The sequence below is a fragment of the Mixophyes fleayi genome, chromosome 8 (assembly GCF_038048845.1).
Source record: "Mixophyes fleayi isolate aMixFle1 chromosome 8, aMixFle1.hap1, whole genome shotgun sequence".
Classification (NCBI taxonomy): Eukaryota; Metazoa; Chordata; class Amphibia; order Anura; family Limnodynastidae; genus Mixophyes; species Mixophyes fleayi.
The window spans coordinates 15,011,491-15,024,432 of NC_134409.1; the positions used below are offsets into that span (position 1 = coordinate 15,011,491).

Consider the following 12,942-nt stretch of genomic DNA (forward strand, 5'->3'; position numbering starts at 1 on the left):
AGTGGGCACCATGTCTATGCAGTAGCTGCTCCTGAGATGTGTGAGGTGGTTTAAGGAAAGCCCTCTGCGCGTAATTAAGGATATGGCAGCGGGCCCCCTTGTAGGCAGCATGTCTGCCTAAACTCCCAAGAAGTCGGGGCCCAAAAGTCGCCGGCATTCGCTCCAGTCCCAGCCACCCAGGTGCCCAGCTCCCAGATATTAATTAATAACGTCACAGCACTGTCAATAGAGAGGAGCCGAAAGTAGACAGCAAGAAGAAGCAGGGAGGTAAGTAAACTACTGCAGGGTTTAGATGGAACTAGGGATGGGGGGTGACTGTAGTTAATGGGGGGAAGGCAAATGTTGGGTAGAGTGTCATTATAAATGAGTGTGGGGGGGAGAGAAGGAATTAGGGGGGGCCCTGCCCGTTACATTTGTACTGGGCCCCGCAAATTCTGATGGCAGCCCTGTAGCCACCCATGAGACAAACATGTTCCCAGGACAGAGCCCTAAAATTGGGACTATCCCTCTGAAATCAGGACAGCTGGGAGGTATGCTGTAGCTGTGCCCTTGTCATTCAGAAGGTCTGAGGATGTCTCTAGGGTCTATTGACAAATGCAGACACCTATCTTAGTACTGTTTAGTTGGCTGCAATCTTTTTTACTTTTACAGATTGGCATTTTGTTTAATGTCTATTCCTCCAGTCTTAAGTTTTTAAGAAGGAGCGGAACGTTTGGTTATTTTAATATGAATATGTGTACAATACAGTTAACACGAGACTTACGTACGTATGTACAATTACTTGTGACTTACAGTGTCAACATCAGAAAACATAGTTGCCTTCTGAGGCAAGCCAGGAGCACACTTTATACAAACACCAGTAATATATATATATATAGTTTTTAAATAAGAAACACTTTTCAAAATACATATTACATTCGAATACAAAGAATTGAATATTCTTATAGTAGTCACATACCTGGCTCTCTGCATTTTTTCTACTTAACAACTGAATTGGAGTTTGAATCAGTTTCTTTTCAAAGTGATACCGTGGCGACTCTTTGGTAATATAGTCATTATTCTCCGGGGTCGAATGAATCTGCTCTTGAACTGCTGCTAACACAAGTCTCTGTCTGAGAACAGTAACAATGATATGAATCGTGGGCAGTATTATATGGGAATTTGTAGAAATAAAAAACGCTTCTGTACTGGATTTTGGTCTTTGTTTCATACCCTATATTTTCCATTTAAATATGGGCTACTAAAATAAGTGTTTTTCTGCAATTCTATCTGTGCCAAGATTTATCCCAGGCACCATGCGGTGCATAGAACCTACATTCTGATAAAACATCTTAGTATCCAAATAATAACAAAAATCCCCCAAGACAGTGTTGTACCTGAAATGCCTTATTCCCCACTGAAGGATCATAACATCTAAAATACAAATTAAGCCAATGGGCAAACATAGTAACAAAAAAATTGAAATGGATGGTCTGTTTTTTTCAACCTTACGATGTAAAGAATACAGTTAGATTTTAGTTATCCTAAGATATTCCTGTTACCATACAGATAGTGTGTTATTGATTTCACAGGCTTTCAAGGACAGAAAACAATTGTCTAAAGTCAATTTCAAGAATGAGATGGCTCAAGTTAAGCCAAAATTAATTTGGATGTTTTGCTTTCATGAATTCTGTGTTTGAACATCCCACAAACATACTGTACGATATCATCATCATCACCAGTTATTTATATAGCGCCACTGATTCTGCAGCGCTGTACAGAGAACTCACTCACATCAGTCCCTGTCCCATTGGGGCTTACAGTCTAAATTCTCTAACACACACACACACACACACACACACACACACACACACACAGATAGTCACACAGACTAGGGTCAATTTGATAGCAGCCAATTAACCTACCAGAATGTTTTTGAAGTGTGGGAGGAAACCGGAGCACCCGGAGGAAACCCACGCAAACACGGGAAGAACACACAGACTCCTCATATATAAGGCCATGGTCGGGAATCGATCTCATGACCCAGAAGTGCTAACCACTGAGCCACCGTGCAGCCCGAATTCTAAATTTTAAATTCTCTAGAGTTTGGGCCACATTTCAGAACCCAATAAATGCCAGATCCACTGAGACACAGCTTCAAACAACTTTGGCCGTACCCCAATTGCATACCCAATGGTACACAAAGTCTACACTGTCCTGTGAAAAACAGTATAGTTGGGGTAATGCAATTACTGTTGGGATGGTTATGGTTAGAGGATCCTACCCCAGCTTCCTCTGCCTATAACAAATATTTTGCTTTAACCAAGGCATAGAATGGAAGCCTATCCATGGTCAATGGGGTCAGCTGTCCAAAGAAGTCAGTAAGGTGCTTATTATTTTTACTGGGTGTTGTGAGGCTTTTTAATTGAATGATGGCTTAATAATGTTCATTTAAAATGTAACCAAATAGCATAATTTAGCTACGTGCCTATTATAACCGTCTTATTATATTTTTAAGCGTTATGTTTTAATAATGTCATTGCATTGAACATTTCGCCAGTCTCTAGTGGGAAGTCAGCATAAACCTAGAACCCATTGCATTTTACTTTGAGCATATTAAATAATGGATGTTTACCTTGCTTCGACTACGATAGTCCCATCAATTTCATTAAATGGAGTGAACTGATGAACTTCTCTCGCTTCCGCCTCCACTAAGCGACCCCCTATGTCTGTAGGTTTGACCTTATAATTATAGGTCACTATAGCTCGGGAATTTTTGTTTCTCTCAAGAGAAGAAAAGATCAATACATAATTAGTTTACCATGTGAGACTGGCAAATGAAATCATCGTTTAAATTATTACACAGCATCATACATTTCCTACCTGTTTACAGTTGGCACATGTATGTAAATATGCATTACCGGTGACCATCCGTTCTCGGTGCTGACAGGCATTCAGGTCTACTGACTTGGTAACAAGTAATTGGCTTGTTCTTTGGTTTTGCCGAATCATGTAGCTGGTAGTGCAAACACCTCCAATCCCGTTCTGTCATACAAAATGATGCAATTAAATCAGCCTCACATAGTAACCATCAACAACAGAGGGAAGCAAGCTGTGGCTTATGGTTGGCAGAGCCTGTTATGCATGATTAAAAAAGAACTTAAATAACATGTTCACTCAAAAAACAAACCTCAATTGATGATGCTTTGCACGGTTATGAATATTTTTGCTGCCCTAGAGCTCATTCAAACAGGCCCCGAGAAACTTTTATCCTGGGGCTGGCTGGCAAATTTTAACCTGAGGGGTAAGACTCTTATTGGGAACATTTTAAAGACAAAAAATGCATGTAGCCCATTATGGGATCGTCCCAGGGTGTGCCTCCCTGCCCCCAGCCCAGGCAGCCCCTGCACTTAGCATACTGTAAAAGTGTGTATTCAAAGTTTTCGTGATGTATAGTCAACTATGATTTACTTAATGAGCGCTCCCGTAGAGTTCCATTTTATTATACTGATTATTAATCCTTGTGAGCTCTGCAATGAATGACGAGATAGATGCAAAACAAAACAAATGCTTGTCAGGAAGCGTACGTCTGTGCGTACAGGTCCATTGCTTACATTGTTCTGGTAATTTTTCCCAAGACATAATGCTGTAATAGTGGATGAAACCCTCTCTCAATCTCTGCTGCTTCCTGCAGTCTCATGCTGAGCTGAGGTTGTAGTGCTCCAAGTGTTTGTTAAAACAGAATGTGTAGCAAAAAAAAATATTTTATATTGCAGTACCGTGTCAGCCAGAAAAATCTATGTGATGTTGAATACTTTCGTTTCAAAAGAGAAAACAGAAAATTACTGAATATAAGTCCCGACGGTGGCCTCTGATGACATAGAAACTGAAATATTGATGGCAGAAAATAAACTACAAGTTGTCAGGGAATTTAGATTGTAAGCTCTATTGGGGCAGGGACTGATGTGAGTGAGTTCTCTGTACAGAGCTGCTGGTGCTAAATAAATATCTGATTATGATGATATCCCCACTGTCCCTTCTCTCTTGTCAGCTGCACATGTTGTAGTAGTTCCTGATACATTTTGCTATGAACCATTTTAGTTTCAATTATTTCTGTTTTACTAGTGTATGTCTGGAGATTCCAGGACTGTACAGAGTACTCAAGGTGTTGTCTTTCCATTGTCCTATAAAGTGCCAATACAACTTCATTGTCCCTTCTACTAATACCTCTTTATATGCAACAAAACATTCTACTGGCTATTCCTATTGTTTGCTTACATTCATCTGAATCATCTGAAACTATAACTCCAAGGTCCCTTTCCTCTTTTGCTGCTGACATTATGTAATTATTCTTTTTGCATTCTGTTTTAAAATTGTTGCATGCTATGTGCAGTTTTCATGTTTTCTCTAAATCCCTCTCCATTTGTTTAAACTCATATGGGGTTTCAACACTGTGACAAATCTTTGTTTACTACAAGTAATATCAGAAATGGATACTCTAATAAAAACGGGATGGGACTGGCCTCTGAAGTAAACCCTTGGTTACCTGCCCTAAATCTGATCTTACACCATGGAAGTCACAGATAGTTAGATGTTGGAAGGAGCAGGGTCCTCCAACAGCACATTAATGTAAGTCTCTTGGTAAACTGATGCAGGAAGATTGCGTTCATACGTTCAACTTTTTCTACTTTATCTTCAGCATTTATCTCCTGAATAAATTAAGCTGTATGAAGTCTATTTTAGAGAGAGGTTAGTTAGACTGGTCTGAGGAATAAGGTTACGGTTGAGCACAGGTTTTGATCATTGGGTAGGGTTGTGCCTAGACAAGTATTAGCTCTATTGCTAGAGATAGGATTAGAGATTGCATTGGGAATAGGTCTATATTTTGAACTAGGATTAGGTATATTGCTACAATTAGGTTAAAGCTAAGAGTAGGACCAGGGAATTATATTGTATATTGTATATCCTTCTAGGTAGATTGAAGGGTAACACAAGGCTAATTATAGTCCCTAGAAATTGACAAACATCCTATGGTTTGACTGGCAATATTGTGTCAGTAGTATTTTCAGCTAATTGCTTGCCAAATGTTTAATTACTAACTCATACAAAAGAGTATTTTAATACATGTTATATAGGCTTAAAATTAATTATCTTATAAATGTCTTTAGTTTGTTATTCTTGAAACTTACTATTTATATTTTTAATGTGTTGTTCACAAGTAGCATTTTAAAACTTTGTTCCGAATTTTTATACAGCTCAGTTGTTGCAAACTGATTCACTGGTTGTGCCTAATACCAGTAAAAACTCATCTTGATGGGCCCCAAGGCAAAAGCCGCTTTGGCCCATTTATTTATTGAAGAGGGCATGGCTGTATAGTGGCCAATGTCCTGATCTCCAGCATTGAAAAGTGCTAGAGTGCAGTAATCCATGGAAAGCTAATTATGTTTTGTGTTTGTGCATTATACTCTAGCAACAGCAGGTCAGAGGTCCATGTTCATGGATCCTCTGGACCTACAAGTGTTACTACCCCAATGGTTCAAGTTTAGATTTCCCATTGAAGTTTCAGAATTAGGTGAATTATTTTATGGAATATTTTACCAAATGTCAACGCTTGTATCCCATACTATATTTTCTGCCATTTCAAAAGGAAATATATATATAAAAAAAGATTGTTTTATTAGATTTGCTATTTTGATTTCACCCTTCCATGTAACAAATAAAATGTTTCAGAGACTTATGTAACAATAAAAACTATGAGTTACATAAAGTGAACCTTTTAATAAAGTAGCAACTTGTTTTTAACTGAAATGCAATGAAGACAATTAGGTGCATAATATTTACATGTACAATATTCAATTACTGTATTAAACTGTAAACTGCTTTAACACTTTCCTGTAATATTCACAGCACAAATGGCAGTGTTTCACTGTAAAAGAAGACAGGGCTCTTAAGTACAAAATATCGAAATGCGTTAATCATTTGACAAAGCACATTTCACTGTTTATGGCAAATTTAAACTACCAAGTAAGTCTATTCCTGGAGAGACATTGTTGTCCATCAAAGAGTGTTTACAAACATGTTTTCCTAGCAAAAGTAAAATCATCCGTCTTGTTTTTAATAAGATCAATGTTGAACAAGGGCTTATTGCAATTTCTTGGAATGTAAGAAGGTGCCTCAGTAAAATAACCATACACTCATTCATTTGTGAAATCTGCCCATTGTTCATTAACTTTTATATGAGACGATGGGAAGCATTTTTGGAGACAGCAATTTTTTTAGTCTGGATGGTAACTTATTTAATAACAGTGATTTGACATTATGTTTTACTCACGTTAATGATTCTAATCAAACTGCAATACATTTTCTGTATAAAACCTTGATTGGTGATAAGAATTATGTGCAAATAGTGACAAGATCACATAGTACGTTACAAGGTCATATAGTAAGTTACATGGTCACATAGGATGTTACAGGGTCACATAGGACGTTACAAGGTCACGTAGGAAGCCTACAGCTGGGAACTTTCATATATGCAACTAGTCACCGTCGTCATGTCATGAAAGGTATACTGTAGGACAGTTTAATTAATTAAAATTAAACTGTTGCAATGATTTGGATTTTTAGATACAGGCTAGGAACCTTAAAATTAGGGATTTTCTTCTTGGGTTCGTGATAGAGCCATAAAAATGACTCACTCAATCAATAAAACTTATTTTTAAATGGAATAGAGAGTAACTATTTTGCATTTATAACGAAATATAGTCTAGAATATTTTCCAGGATTGATTGATTGGTGAATAATATGTATTCTCTATAGCAATAAAGCCTGATTTTCTAGCTCACAGAAAATAACTCTGTATTGTGATGGTTGCTGGCTAGGTGCTGCTAGATTGCAACATGTAGTTTGGGATCTGCCCCAGGGTGAATGAAAGGTTGTGTGACTACACCCATTTGAAGCTCAGTAGGGTGCATAGTCCGCTCAACAAGGATCTTAGAAGAGAGTTCAGTGAGAATCAGTTGGAGACATAAGAATTCTGTCCCAGTAGAACTAAGATCCACCAGACAGAATCTCAGAAGGCAACAGAGTCTGGGTGAGGAGGGAACTTCAGTTATATTAGGGAGTGTGTGCATATGTGTGTTTAGCCCTTAAAGAGAAAGTTGGAAATTGCCTTACTGGATAGATAAGCTTTTGCCCTTCTGCTCCACGGGAGGTTTCTGTCCTCCCTGAGCTCGCCTTAGGACACCTACGTTATGGTTTGACAGTCAAACTCCCCAGTGAACAATGACAAAACTTTAGTAACCCCACCAAACACTGTTATATATTCCATGGGGTTTAGTTATTAAACACAGCCTTAAGTAAGTGGACATATATATGTACTATGGAACATGGAAAGATCATAATACAAGGAGATTCTTGATCTCTTAATTTTTTATTTTGGTAACACCTGTTTTGCTTGGGCAATCTGTATATGAACTTAACAACTGATTACCTGTCATCTTCCTGAAATAGCTCCTTTGAAATTTTTTTAATCCCATATGGAGATATAGTTCCAGTATATTGATCCGCTCCATCACTCTGGTATCACTATTATATGATACCATCTATGCCGTTTGTTAGGGTAACCTGTTTTTAATACACAACATACACTATCTATCACTTTTATTCTTATATTTCGCTGCTTTTTAAATATAAATGTATTAAAAGTTATATTTTATTTTTGGTTTTGTTTTTTGGTATGGCTTCCCTTATAATATACAACTTTCTAAGGACTGGGGTGCCTCTTTTGTTCTTTCTTTTGGCTTTATCTCTTATTAACATATAAGAGTGCACCCTACTGTATTTGTAAAGACAATATCATATCATTTACAATATAGTATAAGTCCTATAGCTGTGTGCGACCATTTCTCCTTATGTATGTATGTACGTGGATAGATAAGGACCAAGAAATGTGCTAATGCCCCAGTTTGGGATTAGGTGTTGTTTCTGTAATTTTGTTTTACAGTTGCTGACAATTAAAATTAATTTTAGTTTAACCTTTGAATTGCCTGGTTGGAGACCCATGTCTAGCACCTAAACTCTATTATACTGCGACTATTTAAACCGACAAACTCATAAACATATCTTTTATTTTTCCCTTTTAATGAAACATTATAACTTGGTTAAATAAATTATTAGTTTTCTGCAGGATTGATCACGGTCTTCACTCCGAGCCACAATCTTTACCATCTACCCTATAATATCACTCTAACTTCACAGGTTTTCAGTAAGCATCTAAAACACCTTTGTTAGGAGAGATACATTGTGCATTCACTTCAAAACCCGCTCAGCCTGTTTCCAATCTAGCAATATGTATAATTTCTAAGGGCTGGCCGTTCTTATTATACTAATTATCTATTGTGCAAGTTTTCTGCCTGTTATAAAATATACATCTTCTAAAATAATATTCAGCATCTATACCTATTTCTATTAAATGCTTCATAAAGACGTTGTCCTTGTGGACTTTGAATGTATTTTTCCTACTTTTGTTAGTTGCAAAACATGACGTTCATTCAATATTTCAGTTTAGTGCTTCTGACAAAGAAATATACAACAGGCTCTGGGTGCAATTATTATGAAGTGCAAATATATTAATTTCTAGCTTGAACTGAGTTTGTATATCAGAATATACTGCATTATTGGGTAGATTATTTTTTTTTTTTATTATTATAAAAACATAATTGATCAAATACTTTCTGGTCACAATTTTCAATTGGACATTTTATTTAATGCTTCTATTTGAGAAAAATGTATTTTTTATTGACTAAGCCTATCAATAAACATAGTTATGTGTTGCCTTACATTCATTTGGTGTAAAATTTGATCTGATTTCCCTTAAGTTCTAATAAAGAATCTGAAAGAAATAACACTCGAACAGTTTACATTTTTACCACCTCTTTATAGATCAGATTAGTCCAACTATAATGGATTTTCTTGGAAAGCAAATGTGAGCTTTAGAAGGTTGCTAATAACTCCTTTAGCAGCAAGAACTGAATGTTCTCTACCCGTTGATCAATTCTATGCACCCACTTAGAGGTTTCTCCTCTGTACAGAACTGTTTTGAATTATTGGTGTTTTAGGCTTGTGTGGGTGCTCTCTTACGGTCATGGCACAACATTTCAGTCACTTAAAGTCAGAACTTTGAGCCATCCATTGAAAAATGAAATATTTATCATTTAGCCTCTTTTATAGATTTACATGTATGTTTAGTACAGCTGTCATTGTTCACAAGTCACATTCTATTAAAGCTTCAGCTGACGGACGGATTGCATGACAGTCTCCCAATAACATTACCTTGTACCATCCCTCAATGACTGTGAAATTAGGATCCTGGTGAGGATAATCAGCCCCAAGTCATAATACACCTATGTCCATTCATGTGTGAGCCCCTTGGTATTGTGTGCGGCTGAAAGGGAGTAGACATGACATAACCTCTCACTTTTGCTCTCCTTAACTCTGGCTAGGTGTTGGGTGGGGCATTAAAAGACCAGATGACCTCACACATGAGGCTGTTTAACACAATGTCTCATAAGGGGGGGGCACAGGTGTTGTCAGGTGGTTTAGTGCAAAAGTTATTGCAAAATTTGGGCACAGACCATCTTGATTCAATCATTTTACTTAAATGTATACATCGTAAATAGTTGGATGAGACATAAGGCCAAATATTATGCCAGTTTCACTCACAGCTTAATACTGCCAGAGTCCACCAGCACAGTTCTTAGGCAGATGTCTAATTGCAAATTGTACTTTACCACAGCAAGTTGCAACAATAGCAGGTTACATACTGATGTATGCTGGGTGCAGTTCCACAACTGCTCACAAGTCTCAGCAACTTCTACCTTCTTATCATGTATGCAGACACAATGCAGACTGATTCACACAGACTTCTAGCACGCTATTCCCTAATCCTGGGACTCTCCTTACATGCATTTACCGTCACCTAATCCAGGGAGCGCTCTGTAGGTTTCTCCAGACTGCTTCTCAATAACCATACCCTTACCTAGGGACTCTCCTCTCTGCAGCCTTACTCCTCCTGGCAGTGCTCCCCTATGTAGGGTTCCTCCAGGTTATAGATTAAGGAACACCTTCCTATTCCTCTCTGGTAGATCCTGGCTTTTCCCACTATCTGCCATGGCATCTGACCATGAACCCATTCCGAGGGTCCTGAAGCCTCCTCTCTCCCTCTCCCTACCCTCCTCTCTCTTGATACTGGGAGACACTCCCCTCTAGATTTGGGGCTTCTTCCTCTCTTCATATATACTTTGTCCCATGTGGCTTTCAGCCACAGACCCACTTCTGGGCCAGGTGAGCCTGGGACCTCATCCCCAGCTGTTACATCACTCTCCCTAATGCAGGAAATCCCCATGTGACCCGCCGAGTCCTGGCACTAGATGCTTTTATGCCAATACCACTGTGCCACTCCTCCAATGGGGAAGTGGATGTCTCTTACAATGAGACCAGTATCTTGGCATCACCTAGCTTTCTCTTTCATTGACCCCAGCCTGCAATCATTGGGAATGGGGTGTGTTCTCTACTAGACCCTGGAGGGAATTACAACTGGACAACTTGTAATGTACTGAAAAAGTGTGTTTTTTGTCATATTCAGCATTTTCCCTTGGTTGAACCCAGAAGCACTTATATTACATAATGTAAGGGTGGCCATCAGATCCTAATGACAAATATTTAAATTTCCTTGTATAAAATATATTGGTTTATGTGCATGCATTTGTCACTAACAGCTGCTGAAAACCAACAACTAGGGCACAAGGTCCAATGTGTCTATGGAGCAATCAATGCAGGGGCAGATATCTGAAGCTATTTTGGGACAAGTGGAGACCCCTGCAGCTGGCTGCTCATGTCAGGGCTGCCACCAGAAATTACGGGGCCCAGGTCAGATTTAACAGGCATGCCCCCCTCTTTTCTTTTCTCACTCACTCCAACCCCATTTTTAAATTATCCTCTACTCACCAATTGCCTTCCCCCATTCTCTCCTGTAACCCCTAACTCCTGCAGTAGATCACTTATCTCTTTGCTTCTCTGTTTCTTCTAGCTGGCTTCTTTTGAATTGTCTCCATTGACAGCATCATGATGTCATTAATTACAGGACATTAACGATGCCACAGGGAGCCTCTCTGCCTTGTCATGGCTCTCTGTCTGGGAGCTGGGTGCCTCTCTCTTAGGAAGATGCGCTCCTGGGTAGCTGGGACTAGTGAAAATGATGACAGCCATAGAGCCCCGACATCGTGGGAGTGGAGGCGTACTGTCTACCAGGGGGAACTGGTTGAAAAGAAGCCCAATACATCCCTTAATTTACTGCAAAAGCCCCCCTTCCATAAATCTGTTTGGGCCCAGGGCTGGTCGGGCTCATACTGCTGTCATGCCCCTTACTGCTGTACTCAGTGTACCCCCGTTATGGCGGGCCTGGCTCATGAACCTGCACTTGCAGCTAGAACTTCCTGCTGATTAGGCATTTCCCCTCCACGGCCTGGCCACACCCAATTTGTCAGCATGCCACCAATTGGCAACAATGAATATGATTTTATACCGTTTTGCCTGTGGATGCATATCCATGTAGTTAGATTAAATTGCTTTTTAAATGTTGTAACTTTCAAGACATCTTGTGCTTTAAAGCCCAATGACAAAAAAGCCCAATGACACTTCCCAAAATCAGGAATGCCTTCATATATGGGCAAAATCGACCACTTTCAGATCATACCGATGTCTTCATCATCACACCTCTCTGAGGAACTCTCCTATCTACTTAGATCTACTCATCATCTCATGGAAAATGTGTTCATTATGAATTTTGAGGCATAAATCCATGCCGACTTCCATAAAAATTGGTGGACAGTCTACAAGTGCCTATTGATGACATGATAATCACACAATTTTACATTACGCCTTCGGTTCATAAACCAATCCTTTGTCTTACTTTTAGGTTTGGTAGTCGAGTAAAGATGTTGTGATTGGTGACCGCTTAGCTCTTCAGAGAAAGAGTTTCACCAACTCAAAGAGAGGCGAGCCCCCAAACCAGAACGAGAGCCCAAGAAATAGGACATAGACTTATGAATGATTTTCATTGGGTGAGGCAGAGGAAGGTGTGAGTGTTGGCGGATGTTGGATTCAACACTGGAAATTAATTAATTACTTCTTCTATACATCTCACTCTATAAATATATTCATACATTAGATTTAAATGCTCAATAATGAATCTAATTACATTACAATAATTACTTTGCTAGCTTGTTCTCTATATCATTCACTCACATCAACACTTGGATATAGCAATTTAAGAATGTAACAATGATTCTGGGACTTAAACACAAATGAATGCTTTTATTGCATTTAGCTTGCGTATGTATTGGAATGTTATAGTGTTATACCCTTGAACTATTATAAACTTAATGATCATTAAGCACATAAAACATGTACAAGCGCTACAGCATATTTTGTGATATTACGGCAAAAAGTGGATTCTGATATATTAGAATAACCTATATAATAGAATAACCTATAACCTGGTATTCTATAAATAACACTCTAGAAAAAAATCTATAACATAGGTCCCATATATAAATATAGGTGAATCCTCCCAAAATATAGTACAACTTATGGTCCCTTGTGTAAGGCCAGGGGTGGTCTGCACTGACATAAAATACTATAACCTAACCAACTGTGATGTTTATCTATAGGAACCCCATTTCACATAGATATATACATGCTCACCGGTACTCAGCTGCCCCCAGGACTTAGTAGTTTCATTTTTTTCTGCAGTGCAACACCATGGCACAACTGAAAATATAATATTGGTGACACAATAAACTAGATATTATAAATCACTCACGAGTGGTTATCCAGATATTCGGGGAACTGATGGAATGCTGACTGGTGGCAACTGTCTAAACACAGAGAAACAGCCAATGGAAC

The 12,942-nt window shown here is 38.7% G+C and overlaps 1 protein-coding gene and 1 long non-coding RNA gene across 2 annotated transcripts in view; both read right to left on the reverse strand.

Annotated features, from left to right (window-relative positions):
• The window catches only part of LOC142100007 (uncharacterized), a 656,382-nt gene that overhangs the window by 127,239 nt on the left and 516,201 nt on the right, over positions 1-12,942 (reverse strand). The window lies entirely within an intron of this gene.
• LOC142098771 (vitellogenin-1-like) overlaps positions 1-12,942 on the reverse strand; it is a 97,018-nt gene that overhangs the window by 67,339 nt on the left and 16,737 nt on the right. The window contains exons 5-7 of the mRNA XM_075181539.1: positions 2,863-3,024; positions 2,615-2,763; positions 959-1,112 (exon numbers count right to left, since the gene is read on the reverse strand). Coding sequence (XP_075037640.1) covers positions 959-1,112; positions 2,615-2,763; positions 2,863-3,024 — 465 coding nt within the window. The remainder of the gene's footprint in view (positions 1-958; positions 1,113-2,614; positions 2,764-2,862; positions 3,025-12,942) is intronic.